The sequence below is a fragment of the Dasypus novemcinctus genome, chromosome 14, assembly GCF_030445035.2.
Source record: "Dasypus novemcinctus isolate mDasNov1 chromosome 14, mDasNov1.1.hap2, whole genome shotgun sequence".
NCBI classification, from domain to species: domain Eukaryota; kingdom Metazoa; phylum Chordata; class Mammalia; order Cingulata; family Dasypodidae; genus Dasypus; species Dasypus novemcinctus.
In genome coordinates this window covers 95498061-95515561 of record NC_080686.1, presented here as the reverse complement: position 1 = coordinate 95515561, position 17501 = coordinate 95498061, and the positions used below count along the sequence as shown (strand labels likewise).

At 51.0% G+C, this 17501-nt stretch overlaps 1 protein-coding gene across 1 annotated transcript in view; it reads left to right on the top strand.

Annotated features, from left to right (window-relative positions):
- The window catches only part of KCNQ3 (potassium voltage-gated channel subfamily Q member 3), a 338886-nt gene that overhangs the window by 268837 nt on the left and 52548 nt on the right, over positions 1-17501 (top strand). Inside the window, 5 exon segments of the mRNA XM_004464870.5 lie at positions 34-124; positions 1715-1841; positions 6739-6911; positions 15888-16043; positions 17167-17277. Coding sequence (XP_004464927.2) covers positions 34-124; positions 1715-1841; positions 6739-6911; positions 15888-16043; positions 17167-17277 — 658 coding nt within the window.

The window sequence follows — 17501 nt, the reverse complement described above, 5'->3', positions numbered from 1 at the left end:
GGTTCCTTGGTCTCACTCTTTCTTCCCCTTTAGGTTCCTGATTGTCCTGGGGTGCTTGATTCTGGCCGTCCTGACCACCTTCAAGGAGTACGAGACTGTTTCGGGAGACTGGCTTCTGTTGCTGGTGAGATGGCCCCCCCCGTGCCGGTGCCTTGGGGGAGACGCTATGGTTGGATTTCCACAGCGATGGCAGGGAGGCTGCCCTTGGTACCAACTCTGCCCGACTGTCGAGACCCAAAAGAAAGCAGTGCCGGGATCAGTCGGGGAGATGCCTGGGGCACAGGCAGTGAAGAATGGCACCCACGACTCGGATTTGCCACTCAGTGATCAGGGGACAAGGTCAAAGCACAACCCCATGCGCATTATTTAAATTATAGGTGGCAGCTTCCCAGTCTTCTGAGAGTTCACACAGAGGCGTGATTCATTCTAAAGCCTACACCTGCTTCTCCTTTCTAGTATCTTATTCCCTAAATTCTGAGGATTTCTTATTCCGTTCAAGACCAAGTACAAGATCTCATTTCTATATAAAACCTCTAAGCCCCTCCTCCCCAGTGCCATGCCCCCCACACCACCCCTCCCCGATTTCACTCTCTTCTCCATCCTGTGGTAGGGTGGAGAGCTAGTGGGTTGCAATTCTTGGCAAAGTTACCTAATACCCCTGACTCTCAGTTTCCTTGTGTTTTCACCTAAAACATGGAGGGTCCAATGAGGAGCAAATGTGGGTGTGGGTGGCACTTCCATCCTGGCCGAGGAAGCTCCTAGGAGGGTCTCAGCCCAGGGACTGCAGTGGTCAACTGCCCTTTGAATGATGGCATCTGCCGCTGTAAATGTCAGCCCCGCCTCCCCAGGAGGCAAGGCCCCACCCTCCACTTGGGAACCTGCAGGACCTCAGCCTGGCACTGAGCATCCATGCTCCACAGAGGAGAGGGGAGATGTTTACAATCCACATGGCCCCAAGACGAGACTGGAACCCGTGAATCCTGGGACGCAAGCCAGGCCCAGGAACTAGGTTCCGGGGATTGCCGTGAAGCAGCCACTCCCCAAGGGTTCTGGGAGGTCACCAAGGAGAGAGAGGCAAAGGGTCGGCTTGGCACAGGAGGCCCCGGGGTCTGGTGAGGGACCCAGTTTCTGGGGGGCAGCAAAGCAAAGTGCTTGTGCCTGTGGCTTCTGGAGTCTGACTACTGAACCCGGGGTCCCTCCTTTGCCACTTCGTAGCCAGATGGCCTTGAGAAATTTGTTTCATCACCCCATGCCTCAGTTTCTCTAAATGTAAAATGAGAATAACTTTATAAAATAAATAGGTTGATGCCTGGCCCAGAAGGCAGCTTAGTAACTGTTAGCCCCACCTAACAGCCAGGCACCGGGCAACTAGGGGGCTCAGCTGCATGGAAACCTTTCTTTTCAGACCAACTGTACTTCTTAAGGGCTTTTAGTATGTTAAAGGGACTTTAAAAAGATCCATTAGGAGAAAAACAGGAAAAGGGACAAGTAATCACTTTGCAAGGCTTAGCATGTTAGGGACCCTTAGCACAGCGCAGTGGAGCCGGGAGCTCTCCTGAACCGAATGCAGGCGCCTCGCCTGTTCCTCTCCCCCGGACCCCTAGCCTCCACCACCCAATCAGACAGCGCAGCCACAACAGCAGTCCAGTTCATTGCCAGTTCTGGACAGTGGGTCCCAGCTGATCAGTGTCTCGTCGTATGTTCTTCCACACAGGAAACATTTGCTATTTTCATCTTTGGAGCCGAGTTTGCTTTGAGGATCTGGGCCGCCGGATGTTGCTGCCGATACAAAGGCTGGCGGGGACGGCTAAAGTTTGCCAGGAAGCCCCTGTGCATGTTGGGTAAGCCCCGGTCCCTGAGTCTAGGGGATCCTCAGCCCCACACACTGCCCCCCCAAGCCTCCCCACACACATACTTCCTTTTGGCCCATTGTTTCTCTGAGGACATTTTCAGCAGGTGCTCTTCGTCTGGGAAGTCCTGGGGCGTTGTGGAGCCCAGCCCAGCCCCTCTGCCCCTGCTTTGGGGAGGAGGCACAGCACTGCCTGCCGGGTGCTGAATTCCTCCTGGCGTGGACCCTGCACTCTCGGCCTTTGGGGTGTGAGGGAGCCAGCATGTTGCAGGATGTAGAGACCCCTAGTCCCTAGACCAGAAGGACCCCAGATAGGGCAACCACCAAAACTGCCCTTACATTCCAACCTGGCTGGGGTGCGGGTGGAGTCACTTCTGTAGGACCGCATTTGACAGACTTGGAAACTGAGGCAGGCAGCGCCGAGTCATCTTGGAGTCACCCAGCCTGTAAGCAGTGGATCCCTTCCTAACACGCAGGCCTGGGTGAACCCAGCTCCCCCTCGCCACTGTGCTGCGGGCTCCTGGTCCAAAAGCCGCTTCTGGGAGATGTCAACTGAGACTCCTCCCTCCAGGTCCAGGCATTTTGAAAGCGGAGCAGGTGGGAGCTCTCGCTTATCCCTGCTGGTGCAGAATGGACACATTCCGATCTGAAAATCCTCCTCAAATTTGTGTAGCGACAGGATGGGACTTCGCTTCGCTGATGGCCAGGGTCTTGGAGCTCTCCATTTGCAGGAAGGGTTGAAGTGGGACCTTTGAATGTCAGGCATGGAAGGGTACAACAGAGGCCACCCCCTTTTCCTTTCCTTCCCCCCTTTTTCCTGTCCAAGTCTTTTGCAAGTAGAAAGGTGTTAAGCAGACTTCCTTTTCTAGTCCTCCTGTCAGATGCCCCCTTCCCCTCAGCAGCAGCCTTGCTAGGTGCCCAGGCTCTGCTTGCTCACCTCCAGTCACGGGGCACTCACCTCTCTCGAGGTACTTATCGTACCCTAACTCCCCCGCCTCGCATCAACTATTTTGAATTTAGCCCTTCTGGTCCTCCTCCCCACTCCAGTCTTATTTTATCCAGGAGAAATGTGCTCAGGGCCTTCAACCGCTCCTTCCGCCGCATGTTTTCAGCATCAGAGTCGCTCTCCACCGCCACTTACCCTCCACACCCCTCTTCAAAAGCGATGCCCAGGACTGGCCACCGCCCTTCTGGGATGAGACAACCAGCTGGGCCGTCTCCTTTGCCCTGGATGCGCAGCCGATGCGTAAGGACCTGGTGGCTGGCTACCACTACCACCTCGGGCTGGCTCACACCTGGTGCTGAGACCCAGCAGCCCAGGCTCTCGTCTTCAGCGATTTTCCTCTGAATTTTGAAGGCATGTTGGACGTGGGTGTGCACATGAGCACCATTTAGGAGGGCTTCTTAGTAGCTGATTTATTTTTCACATATTTTTTTACTCTTTTCTTCTCTATCCACCCCCTTTCCTTCCCTTCCTCCTTTTTTTCTTTCCAAGGCTTTTGCAAGTGCCTTTCTTTTCTTCATCGGGGCATCCCATATAACTGTGCTGGAATGGGGGTGGAGTGTGCTGGGGGCCACGGTCAATGGGGCCCCAATCCAAGGCCACTCCTGCCCAGTTTGAGAGCTTTCTAGATTATGGAACCTGCACCCCTCCAGGGCAGGAGCACTTCCAGGGGAGCACTCTTGAAACTCAGCTCCAGCTTCCCGAGCACCTCCCAAGCGTGGCGTAGGGCTGGCGTCAGGCCTCCCTGCCAGCTCCTTAGCTGTGTCGCTGCGTTTTCCACCCTCCTCATCCCAGCTTCTCCCGCAATGTGTGACAAGAGGGCAGTTATGTCCATAAGCGTCGGGGCCCTTGTATTGGGACAGCTTCAGACGCTGCCTTCTAGGGCGTGGAGCCTGCTGGGCCCCCATCCCACCCGCCAGAATCTGCTGCCCCAGGCAGGGCTCTGAGCATGAAGACCTGAGTCCTATCCACTGAGCATCTGGGTTTTGGGCTTTTGCTCTACCAACATTTTAAGTGGGCAGCTGTGCGCTCCTAGGTGGTGCTGCTGTCCTAGCAACACACAGATGTTTGTCCCTACATTTTCCCAGAAGTTGGCACGTGGGACCATTTTGATATGGTAGAAAGAGCACTTGCCTTTTTGTTAAGCGCACCTAGGTGGGCATCCCTTCCTCCCCCTTCCCAGGCCTCTGAGCTGCAGAAAGTGTCGGAACCTCTGAACCGCAGCTTCCTCCCCTGTGAAGTGGCACTCAGCACACCAGCTTGACTGGGGCGTGAGGGGAGAACTGGAGATTTCAGAATGGGAAGTGTGGAGTGCCTGGCCCTGGGAGAGGAGGCTCAGGAAGCCTTACTCCTTGGCCTCCTCCACCATCCTCTCCCCCTTTCCTTTCCTCCTTCAAACCTGCATCTGGGCATGAATCTTCTGGTTCTTGGCTGCCTGTTATGTGTGAAGATTTGTTTCCAGTTTCCCTTTCCTCCCTATACTCCCAATCTTAGGAAAGCAAACCAGGAGATTTCATCTTTCTTAAAATGGTCCTTGGCCAAATTATGGGGCAACTTTTGACTATTGCCACCGCTCCCCCCAAAAGAAAGAAAAGACTACAGCAGCAATGCTTTTCACTTAGTGAGTGCCTGCTTGGTCCTGGGACGCTGCAAACTTTCATCCAGATAGCCATCCTGTGAGTTGGTTTTATCCTCATTTTGTAGGTGAGAAAACTCATCCTCATTTTGTAGGTGAGGGTCAGGGAAATTGGAGAGCGGTCCTCTCTTCCCCGCCTCCTGCCGGGTCCTCTAGGCCCTCCGTGCTGCCTCCCCCTCCACTTCCCATCAGAACTGACTTGGCAGTAGAAGAATGTGGTTGGAGGCCTGGCTCTGCCACTTTCTTCCTATAACTTAACCTCTCTAGGCCTCAGTTTTCTCATCTGAGAAATGGAAATTTAAATAATATATACTGCACAGTTCATATGTGGGAACATTGTTCACAAATGCTGCATGATATAATCAACCATAAAGAGAATAACAAAATATCCGAGAAGCTGATCACGCTAAAGTTTGGTAACTGATAATGGCAAACTCCCAAGAGCACTTTAACTGGAAAAGATGCTTTATCCAGAGAGGATGATTATTCATTCATTAATGATTATTCATTCATCAAACACTCAAAATTTGATAGGTTCCAGGTAATGCTCTGGACAGAGCAGACAGAAATGAGTGCAATGGTGGCCCCACCAACAAGAACAGAGGGTGGAGGCAGTTATCATGAAATACACAAGGAGCTCTTCTTCCCTCCTTCATTGAACAGCATTTGTTGGACACCTACTGTATTCTAAGCTGTGTCTAAGGGACACAGCAGCCCCTGCTTTTATGTAGTCTGTGCAAAAGTATAAGCATGGTTTATTTGGGATTTAGATGATGAAATTTCTTCTGGGGCAATCAGAGGTGGCTTCCCAGAGGAGGTGGCACTTGGCTGGCCTCTTAGAAAAGTGGTTTAGGCAGAGAATATGGGGAGTATATTCCAAGCAGCAAGACCAGCATGTACATAAGATGGAGGTGTGAGAGAGTCCTTTGTGCTCAGCAAACCACACATGCTTCTGCCAACTTGTGGGTAAGTTCAAGGGAGAGGTGGTAGCAAGAGATGCATCTGGAAGGTTCCCAGGGGTCAGAACACAGAGGGCTTTGAGGAATGTCAGACATTTTTCCAAGTATGTTCCTTAGAACCCTGTTGCTTTTGCAAAAGGTAATTCTGGGTCAAGTCCTTTTGAGAAAGATTGAACTTCATTTGTATAATCGAGAGCATCAGTGCATATTATTATATTCAAGGTTCTGAGATCCCACAGTAAACAAACCTATTTAACTAATTTTTCCCCAAACTTATTTGACCTTCAGGTCTTTTTACTTGTTATCCCCCTGCAATACATAGAGAAGACCATCAATATGGATTTGGATGCCACTAAAGGGAACAGGGAAGAAATCAGTTCACTCTCTCTCCTGTACTAGACTATTTGACTTGAGAAGGCAGCTTAGCCCTGGGAGACATGTCCCATCCCGTTAGCCCACCTCTGGTTTCAGCCGCAGCTGTTGCAGACAGCTCCATGTCACCCACCTCGATACCAACATCCCAGCACACAGGAGGACCTCATGCCTTTCCACCATCTGCCCCAGGACCGTGGAAGCTGAGGGAGATACCTGTGCCAGTGCAGCTCAGAAGTGAGGAGGCATTAACATGCCCATGGGCAGCCCTCAACCAGCTGGGGTCAGGAGCCAGTGGGCAGGTGTCCCAGCCACCTGTCTTTCAGGCAGGTGTTCTGGGGAAATATTCCTCCTGGGCTTGGAGGAGCAGCAGCAACCTTGAGAGCATCCCTTACCAGGGCTTTTCCTCCATCCCTGTCTCTCCTTTTTCAGCTTCCTGAGATCATCTCCCAATAAAGTACCTGCTCCCAAGTTCCTGTCTCAGGTGATGCTTTTAGGGGAAACCTACATTAAAGCAGTGCCTTAGTCAGGCATCACCTTCATAGCCTGAAAAGTCTCTGACCCCCTCCAACCTTGAGAGAAAATCTCTACTGCCATGCTTGAGGGCCTTGGGGCATTCTGCTCTGGGATTCGGAGCCAGCCTTGGAGTCTGACGGGTCTGCCTCCAGTCCCAACTTGACCACTTTCAGCAGTGAGACCTTGGACAGGCACTTATCCTCAGAGCCCCGCTATCCTCATCTGCCACAGGAGAATAGGAATGCTTCCCACATAAGGTTGATGTCTAGACTCAACATGATAATAACAATACAATAATGCCTAGATTGGCCCTCTGCCTGCAGACAGAGCCTGCAATGATGCCACTGCCTTTGCCTGATCTTCTCCTCCCTCTCCCTGTTGCTTTCTCTGTCCTCTTTCACAGACATCTTTGTGTTGATTGCCTCTGTGCCAGTGGTTGCCGTAGGAAACCAGGGCAATGTTCTGGCCACCTCCCTGCGAAGCCTGCGCTTCCTGCAGATCCTGCGCATGCTGCGGATGGACCGGAGGGGTGGCACCTGGAAACTCCTGGGTTCTGCTATCTGTGCCCACAGCAAAGTAAGTGCCTCCGAGAGGCCACTGGGTCTTGTGCCCCCTTCCGTGGCCCCCTTCTCATAGCTTGTCCCCAGCAGGTGGTCATTCTGCACCACTGATAATGATGATTGGAGGGGGATAGCATAAGCAGGCATGCTGCAGTGAGCATAAACAGGTGGGCGTGGGCTCAGTCCCAGCGCTGCTGGGTGCAGACAACTCAGACCAAGTCACTCAACCATCACTGACATCTTAATGAGATAATACCTCCACATCCATGCTGTTGAAGGGGTGAAACTCTATGGTTCTCAGTTCATCATTTATAAACTGGGAATGCTAATGCAGCTAGCTACCCCACAGGATTAAATGAATTGATAAATGAAAAGCACTTAGAACAGTCTCCAGGATATGGGAATCACTCACTTGCCATTGTTTTTACAGAGAGCCTATAGTTGAGGGCCTAGAAGTTACCGTTTGACATGAACCCATCCCATCAGTAAGGTCATATTGTTACCCTGCTTGGCTGATGAGGCAGCAGACACAGAAAGAGAACGTAACCTGTCCAAGACCACTTGGTGTGAAACAACCCAGGGAGTCCTGCTCCAGAGCCTGTGTTCCGTGGTTTGCTGATGGTCGTGGCAGTTTTTTGTGCTCCAGGGAGATGAGAAACCAGCGTCTCATGTGCTTAAGCAGGCTTGGAAGCCAGGCAGCCAGAATCCAGCTTAACTGCACTTGTGGTTCACTCAGTGTTTCTGTTAAGCCGAGTCTTTGGTACCACTCTGCTCCAACAGCTATGTGTGGGCTGGGCCTCAGAGAGATGAGGAAATCCCAGTTCTCTCCACTCAGGCAGTCAATGCCCCTCTAAGCTGCGGAGAAATCAGAGGAGTCCCGGGGGCAGGTGGTCTGCAGGGCATAAAGCTAAGGCTGCAAGGATGGCATCCTTCCCCACCAAGAGAGTACCTTGCAGTGCCAACTGTGTGTCGTGGATGTTGCTTGTGGCTCACCCAGATCTCCTTTACTGGGAGGGGGCAGGGGGCAGGGGTGGTGTGTACCCATCCCCCAGCTACTGTGAGTGTTGGCTGCTAATGCCCCCAGCTGCCTCCTCTAGAGAACTGCCCTTGGGACAGGGACGGGTGCCTTACTTGGGAGGTTATATTGCCGTCACCCTCCTCCCACCACACCAGGGCAGCCTATGGCCAATGACTAACTGGCCAGGGTCCCTTGCTTCAAGGTGGGACCAGTGCGGTGGTGCAGCTCACAGTCTAGGGCTCCCTATGGGATCAGGCTAAGGTAGGCCCCAGCTAAGATCACAAACTGCTTGGCTTTCTCCTGCCCTTTCTGGACACCCTCACGCCCTCTCTCTTGTGATCACTTCCTCCATAATCATTTGCAAAAAATCCTAGGCAGCTACATCAGGGTTTCTTAACCTTTTTTGTTCCATGGACTCTTTTGCCAGTCAGTGAAAATCACAGGCCCCTTACTAAGGCCACACTACACTGTGCACTTTTTAATAAATATATCACACCCACACCAACACGTCCCCACAAGAATAATGTTTTTTTGAATTATATTCAAGCTCATGGACCCCTGGGCAAGAACCCCTGACCTAAATCCTGTTCTCAGGCTCTGCTTCTTGGGAACTGAGGCAGTGAGCCTGGGATAATTTGACACTTAGGGACTCACGTTTTCCTTACGAGTGTTAAGATTACCCTTGCCACTCCACACTGGACAACCCCGGGATACATGTCCGCAACTGCAGGGTTCTTACATCACAGGGTACACACCCAGGTGTTTTGGAAGGCATTGTAGTAGAATGCATATGACCTTAGGAGTCAGACAGCAACTTGGTTCAAAACTCGGCCCTACTGCAATGCAGCTATAAGTCTTTAAGAATATTGCTCTATTTTTATGAGCTTCTTCAATGGTAAATTGTGAATCTTTCTGACTGCTCACAAGGAAAAGATACATTTACATGCCTGGTAAGGCATAGGTGCTTGTTAATGGTGGTGTTTATTATTCCAAATGTGTCCTTCACAATAAATATAAAAGTAAAATTAAACAAAAATGTAAAGCACCCAGGAGGACTCGCACCTTAGAAGCTACTTTCTTGCCATCCCTGTTTTATTCCTGACCATGCTCCCTCTAGCCATAGACTCATTGAGGTTAGTTTTCCTTCAAGAACTCTTTCCTCTCTTGACCTTCATTTTCATCCTTGATCAAGGAGATCCACAGAATTGAGCAGCTTCACAGCTCCTGTGGAATTCAAGGCTAAAAGGTGTGGCCTTGTCCTGTGTCCCATTGGTTTAGAATAGATCCTTGGTGTCTGCTGAGTAGTTACATGTAATTACCAGTGGAGGCTGGAGGTCTGCAGTGTAATTCCGGAGCAAAGATGGTTTTACACAGCAGCCAGACTTTGGTAGGCCAGGCAGGCAGAACTCCAAAGACAGAATCTTGCTTCTGTGGTGAGAGTGGAAATGGTCTGAGCCTGGAGGCAGAGGAAAGATGTCTTTACAGTGTCCTTTACTTGCACATTGCATCAGAAGACAAAGCTGTCTGTGAGGGCTCTAGAGTGAGAACTCAGTTCAGAATGCTGAAAGTGCAGAAACAGCACATGGCTGGTCCTCTCCTGCTGACCTCCGGCATGCCCTTTGTGATCTTGGCACCCAGCATGCCCCTTGTGACCTTTTCCAGGATGCCGTTTGTGACCTCGGTGTCTAGCCTGCCCTTTGTGTCCTTGGCATCAACTTGTTCATTGTGAACTTGGCCTCTGCTTTGCCCTTTGTGACCTTGGCCTCCAGCACATCTTTCAATTCAAGCTCATGGACCCCTGGGCAAGAACCCCTGAACTAAATCCTATTCTCAGGCTCTGCAGTGAGCCTGGGATCATTTGTCCAGCATGCCCTTTGTGACCTTGGCATCAGCATGTTCATTGTGAACTTGGTCTCTGGTTTGCCCTTTGTGACCTTGGCCTCCAACATATCCTTTGTGACCTTGTCCAGCATGCCCTTTGTGACCTTGCCATTCAACATGCCCTTTGTGACCTTGTCCAGCATGCCATTTGTAACCTTGACCTCCCACTTCCACTTCATGCTTCAGTTTCCTCATTTACAAAATGATGTGTCTCCTTAATTGACAGTGAGCTCCTTGAGGCCAGAAATTACTTGTAATTCATCTCTTTATCTCCAGGACCCAGCAGAGAGGGTCTGGCTCACAATAGGTGCTTAGTAGTTCTTTGGGAATGAGGGAGAAGATGAGGAAATGATTCCCTTTGCATCAGGCCCTCTTTTTGGTCTTTGTGGGTGTCCCCTACTTCTTGAGAGGGGTACTCTGGAGAGAATTGGGCCATGCAGGAGCCTCATTCGAAAAGGCAGCAAGGGAGGAAGAAAGGAGGGCCAAGGGAGCATGAGGGTTGAATGCCAGGTGATGACTGGAGGTCAGGCCCAAGCATCATGGTGTGGAATCTAACAAACATCTCCTCCTTTAGAGCCAGGCCAGGCCCTCTTCCTCACCCTGGGATGGATAGCTCTGCACCCTGTAGGGTCACAGTTGGCTCCACGCTCTGGTCGCCACAACCATCCCATTCACCTCCATTGTCACAGGACAATCCTGCAACCACAAGCCCTGAGCCCTGGACTCCAGGACTTTGCCGCCACTTCCTGATTGAGTGACTTTTCTCGTGGTTAAAGGGCAGTAGTAGCTTTCTCAGCACCTCCCAAGGGCATCGTGATGGTGGAAGGCTGTAGAAGAACAGGCACTCTGAAGTCTAAAGTACAAATGCCACATTTAAGAGTTCGTGGAGGATGTGCTGGGCCAGCTGTCATCTGTCACCCCAAAACTCTGTGCATTGGGGATCACAACCCCCATTTTAGGAGTGTGACAGACCTATAGATTTTCCAGACACCCATGAAGCATTTAGCACCTCCATGTTAACTTTGGGACAACTGTGGAATTGGGAGTCTGAACTTATCTGGGTAGCCCATGCAAAATGGTAAATCTCAAAATATTATTTTGAGCACATTCCCTGTGTTAAGACTTCAGCATTTTGCATTAATTATCTCTAATCCTCACAGCAATTTGCATTAATTATCTCTAATCCTCACAGCAGTTCTGCAACCTGAGTACTCTTTCCCCCAATTTACAGACGAGAACACTGAGGTTCAGAGTGGTGAAGTGGCAGCTAGCTGCGAGCTGGCCTGGCATTGGATGGGGCCGGTGCACCTCCACTGGGCAGGCTCTGCCCTTTCACTGTACTCTGCTGGGGCTTCTCCCCACGTGTGTGCATGTCTGTCATCCAATGGAGGAAGACAGGGCCTAAGCTGTACTGCGGGCTGCTGGGCCTCCACTTCCAGGGGACAGTCAGGTGTTGAGGAGTTACGCACCTGAGCCCTTGCCCAGGTTTGAGTCTCAGCCTCCTGTTAACTAAGTGCAACAGCACTGATGAGTTACTTTCTGAGTCTCCATACCCTTGGCCTGAGGATACGGTAGTTCTATCTGACACAGCTGCTGTGATGATGAGGCTGAACGACGCAGGCACAGTACTAAGCACAGCTCCTGGTACAAAGTAAGCGTTATTTAGTCAGCTGATGGCGTTTCTCAAAATGAAGTTCACAGACTGACTCTGTCAGGATCACCTGGGGGCATTTGTTAATCAAGCAAATGTGTGGAGTCCCTGGCAAAGGTCTTAAATTTTAACTTTAGTTTTTTGCATAACCCTATGGCCCTCCCACCACACCACAACCCAGATTCCCACAATGCATGGCACCAGTCATCTGGTAGACCCTCTCCAGGCTCAGGATGCTGGGCCAGGCACATGGCTACTGCAGGATTGGGTTTTGGGTCCAGTGGGAGATGCCTGTGTGTGGGGTGAGCTCTATCCAGGTGTGTGAGTTTGTGGGTGTGTGTTTGTGTATGGGAGTAATGGAGAGTTCTTCTGGGGGTTGATGGCCTGTAGGACTTGCTAAGCAGAGCAGGTGCCCTGGAATATTGGCCATGAGCTGAGAAACTGTAGACCAGTGCTTCTCAAACTTCATTGCGCACATAGTTCTGGGGATCCTGTGAAATGCAGATACTCACTCAGACTGGGGTGGGGCCTGAGAGGCCTCTTTTCTCCCAAGTTCACAGATGATGCTGATGATGCTGGTCCAGGGAGCACAACTGACTAGCAAGGATGTAATGATGGTTAACAATCTTAGAGCAAGCAGGCGGCACAATTCCTCCAAGCCCTGGGACTTCACCCATGGGCCTGGGTAGTGAGATGGTTATGGGTGGCTTAATCTAAACTCTGCTCCTTCCCAATTGTGAGATCCTGGCCAAGTCTGTGAGCCTCTGGTTGCTGGAGGATTAGAGTAAATATTAGTATAATAGTAATAGCAATTGTGTCAATATGGAGTGAGTACTGCCAGGCTCTGTTCAAAGGGCTTTGTGTGTGTCATTACATTACAGCCTCACAATGGCCCCAGAAGGCAGAACTTACCCCACTTTACAAATAGAGAGACCAAGACCCAGAAAGGCAAAGGTCCTTCTACCCATGGCTAGTAATAGGTAGAGCCAGGCAGTGGGGCTCCAGAGCCTGAGATTTTATCTGCTGCACCAGTGACCTCTGAGAAACAGGTTCAGAATTCCCTGACATTTGGTGGGTGCTTGGTAAAGAGCATGAGCTGTGTGATAAGCAGTTGACTCCCTGGAGAGAGTGTTTGGATTGGGGCCATTTTGCAGCTCTTTGATGCACAAATGTAGTATTGGGGCAGACAGCCTGGCTGACATTTGGGCCACTGGCTAAGGGGTTTCTTAACAAGTGCCATGGATGAGGAGAACTGCCTGATTGCACTGGAAACCCAAGCCTGACCTTGGAGCAGATTCCTGACTAGAGGATTGTCTTTCTCAGGAAAGCTCTCCCTACCAGGTGGGATTTTTAAGTAAAGGAAACTCCTCTCCAGGGATGGGAATACACTCCAGAGGGAGCTCTCTACTCACAGCTGGGTATTGATTGAGCCCTTGCTAATCTCCAGAGTATTTGCTGTGAATCCTCAGAAGGCCCCCCTTGCAGAGCTAAGAAGGAGCTCTTTCCCCCGGGGGTTGTTGAGGTCCTCCCAGGTTACCATGAGACCCTTGTAAATGGCAGTTACCAATTCATTGCTTCATTCATTCCACGCTGGGCCAAGTTCTGGACTTGGCTCTCAGGATTCAGACATGAAGAGTGGGAAACCTGTGTTCTACAGCATTGGACTTTTTTTCTCTCTTTTTTTCCCCTTCTTTATTTGTTTTTAAATGTTAACTTAAAAAAATATGAGGTCCCCATATACCCCCCACCCCCCTCACCCCACTCTTCCCACACCAACAACCTCTTCCATCATCGTGGCACATTCACTGCACCTGGTGAATACATTTTGGAGCACTGCTGGCCCTCATGGATAATGGTTTACATTGTAGTTTACACTCTTCCCCAGTCTACCCAGTAGGCCATGGCAGGACATACAATGTCCAGCATCTGTCCCTGCAGCACCACCCAGGACAACTCTAAGTCCTGAAAATGCCCCCACATCATATCTCTTCTTCCTTCTCCCTACCCTCAGCAGCTACCATGGCCACTTTCTCTACATCAGTGCCACAATTTCTTCCATTACTAATCACAATAGTTCATTAGACTTTTTTTTTTATTTTTTATTTTATTTACTTAATTCCCCTCCCCTCCCCCGGTTGTCTGTTTTCTGTGTCTTTTTGCTGCGTCTTGTTTCTTTGTCCGCTTCCGTTGTCGTCAGCGGCACGGGAAGTGTGGGCGGCGCCATTCCTTGGCAGGCTGCTCCCTCCTTCGCGCTGGGCGGCTCTCCTTATGGATGCACTCCTTGCGCGTGGGGCTCCCCTACGCGGGGGACACCCCTGTGTAGCACGGCACTCCTTGCGCGCATCAGCACTGCGCATGGGCCAGCTCCACACGGGTCAAGGAGGCCCGGGGCTTGAACCGCGGACCTCCCATGTGGTAGACGGACGCCCTAACCACTGGGCCAAAGTCCGTTTCCCTCATTAGACTTTTAAGGTTAGTGCTTTTACTGGTCAAGACAGGCCAGTCTGTGTTCCTGTCACAACTAAGCCCTGGAGTCTCCGTGACCTAGCATAAAAACATCAGCCTCTCATCACTCACAGAGTCTGATACGCATCACCTCTGCCTTGAGCATGAGGTGGCCGGGGAAGAGGGAGCTGGAGCATCCTGCAGAATGAAGTTCAGGCTCAGGCCAGGAAGGTTCTTCTATCCCTTACCCCCATCCCCAGTTGTCTAGACCTCAGTCCCTTAGCTGCCACCTGTCTTCAAAGGAGGCTAGGATACATACAGGGGTCTGTGAATATCAGGGAACAGCAGGTTGTGCCACAGAGCCATAGGCAAAACCTGTGTAAAGTCAGTTACCTAAAACAGCCTTTTAAATGGCTGTAAAAGACAGAATTGGGAATTGTTTTCACCCCACATCGGCGATCACTATCCCATCTCTTAATAATCTAGTCTGGCCTGTTGGCCCATGTGCACATTAGAGAGCTCTTTCTTTGGGTCAGCACCAGATGAAACTGGACTTGCACTTGGGGGCCAGAGCATATAAGATCTACGTAAGCACAAGGATTACACTCTACAAGCCTGGAGACTGGCATGCAGAGAGCCACTTAGGAGAAATACCCAATTCTCCTTCCCGGCAAGGGCAGGGGCAGGCATTTGTTCAGTTCAGCTCTGTAGTGCAAACTCACACAAGAGCAATGTGCATATGGTGCTGTGGGGACAGTAAAGAAGCCTAAGAAAGTATTAGAGATTTCCAGGAGATTGCCTAGAAAATAGCAAAGGTGTAAAGGGGATTCAGGTGAGCTCGAGCTCTAATGGGAGGAGCAGGCATCAGACTGGAGGTGGCACAGCCTGAAGAAGTCTCCAGGTTGGTCCCATTGGGTAAGGACAGTCAGGCAGCGGGACCATGTGAGCAGAGGTTCTTGGGACCTAAGGAAACATTCTGTCGGCGAGGTCCTATTCACCCAAAAGGCCAGCCAACCGGCCACATCTGACCAGATATAGGAAATCAGTCCTAGCAGCCACTTTGTTCTCCATGATGACTCAGCCTGAATGACAGGCTCCATCTCCAGGATGTGTTCACCAGTGACCCGGACTTTTTTCCCACCCATCCCACCAGCAGAACAGTCAGAGTTCTTGCTTTTGCTAAACCTGAATTTGGGATAAAAAGAGAGAGATAGAGGAAGCTGGGGCTGAAAGGAATCTTTGCAACTGCCCAGGTCAAGGTTTTTTGCACCTTCGTTGACTTGCTGAGATTTGCCTCTCTGTACCACCTCTTCTATTACTGAACAGTTTTCTGTATATCAACTTTCTCTTGTTACTTACTTGTATGCCTATTTATGTGAGAATATTCATGAAATGACGGGTTTAATATGTCAGTTAAGTTTATTTTTAATATGCCTTAAATCAATATGTAACTATTTCACATAAAAATGTTTACCTGCATTCAACCATTGGTAGCCATGACACAGAGCCAGGAACTCGGGAACTTTTAGGAACTCGTTTTAGAAATGAGGAAACTAAGGCTGCTGGTGGGTGTGATTTGCCCAGGGTCCCTGCCCACGTTTCTGGCCACTCTGCCACATTCGCCCTTGCTGTCTACCTCCCTGTCGAATGGGGCATTAGCTTTGCTCTGCCCAGTCCTGCAGAGACCCTTGTCCCCGGGTCTGGGGTTCTAAGCCTTGTCTCAGAGACAGTGGTCAGTTTCTTCTCGCCTCCCCGTGAAGCCTGTTTCCACCGAGACTTCTGCAGGCAGGAGTCTACCAGTGCTCCTGGGGCCACATACATCATAAGGACGAAAGACGGCAGTCAGGCCAGTGTCCCTGGCCCTCTCTTACCAGGATGGGTGGCAAGGCTCAGAGAGGGAGAGTAACTTGCCCAGAGTCCCAGAACAGGTCCCCCCACTCCACCGGCCCCCACTTTTGCCCAGCGGCCACTTCCTTATCAAGTGCTTGCACTTTCAGGAGCTCATCACCGCTTGGTACATCGGGTTCCTGACGCTCATCCTCTCCTCATTTCTTGTCTACCTGGTCGAGAAAGATGTGCCAGAGGTGGACGCACAGGGCGAGGAGATGAAAGAGGAGTTTGAGACCTATGCAGACGCCCTCTGGTGGGGTCTGGTGAGTCGCCGCCACCTTAAGGTCAATGCTGGGGGACCACCTCCTCCCGCAGAGGGGGCGCGGAGGGCCTGGGGGCTCACTTGGGCACCTGCCTTCTGCTCTGCTGCCCAAATCACAGGAAAGCTCTGCCTCCTCCATCTCTGAACCTACTGCTGGAGACAACCCCCACCACCCCCAGGAGGGCGTGCACTTGGAATGGGCCTTTCCGGAGTGTTGAGGAGACAGGGTTCAGACCACCTGTTCCATGGTCACTGGGAGACTTTTCCTCATTAGCTGTAGGCTGTTACCAGCTAAGTCACGTAGGTGCAGACAGGCACAGAGGCAGATGCATACCTATCCACAAACACACCTAGCCTAGATGCGTGACCCCATCCCCACAGGACCCTGGGGCTACGTGCGTGTTAGCTGAAGGCTTCACATGTCAGACGCTGCTCAAAAAGCACTTTACATTTATTAACATAGTTTAAATTCCATTTCTGTTCTTGGCCCCATGTTTAAAATGGGGAAACTGAGGCATGAAGAGGTTAAGTAACTAAGTTAAGGTCTCCCAGCCAGAAAGTGGTGGAGCTGGGATTGAACTCAGGCAGTCGGACTTCAGAGGTCACAGTCTTAGCCACTCCGATATACTGCCTTTTGCTTGCAGAGACACGCTCACCAGGGCATGTGCACTGATAACATGTCAACCACATGAGAATATACAATACTCACACGAGCATTACAGAGACAGTAGACCGATACACAGGCACATACTTCTATGCACAATATATGTAAGTACACCCGCAAGCACACATGCATCGTGCATGTACTTACATATATTGTGGCCACACAGAGAACTACCCAAATAAACATATGCACAAATGCACATGCATGTACACGTTTGCAATCTTTGAAATACTTGTTGATGATTGACTGTAGGTAGGAAGTCCTTAGCTCATAAACAGGCGGTGGTTCCAAGGATCCCATGTGAATTACTCGACACTTGGTGCCTTTCTCCCTGGGGAATCCCATTAGAAATGGGAGTGGCACCCACATCAGCACAGAGGGCTCCCAGGTAACTCTCAGTTGGGGAGTCACTGATGTCCCTTTCCCTGGGGAGCCCCACGCCTGAACCCTCTCTCATCAGATCACTCTGGCCACCATCGGCTACGGAGACAAGACACCCAAAACGTGGGAAGGCCGTCTGATTGCAGCCACCTTCTCCCTAATTGGCGTGTCCTTTTTTGCCCTTCCTGCGGTAAGTACCTCCAGCCTGGTCCCAGCTCGCGCCCATCGTTCACACCCTCAGCCCTTCCCTGCCTCTCTGCGGGAATGACCCCCCTTCTGTCTCTGCTTGGCAAACCTCTTCTCTTCCAAGGCCCAGATTAAGTGTTGCCTCCTTTAGGTCAAGTCACTTGCTCCCCCGTTGGGTCTACCTCTGAAGGTGTGTCTGCCCTGGGCTGGGGTTGTGCCTTCCCTGTT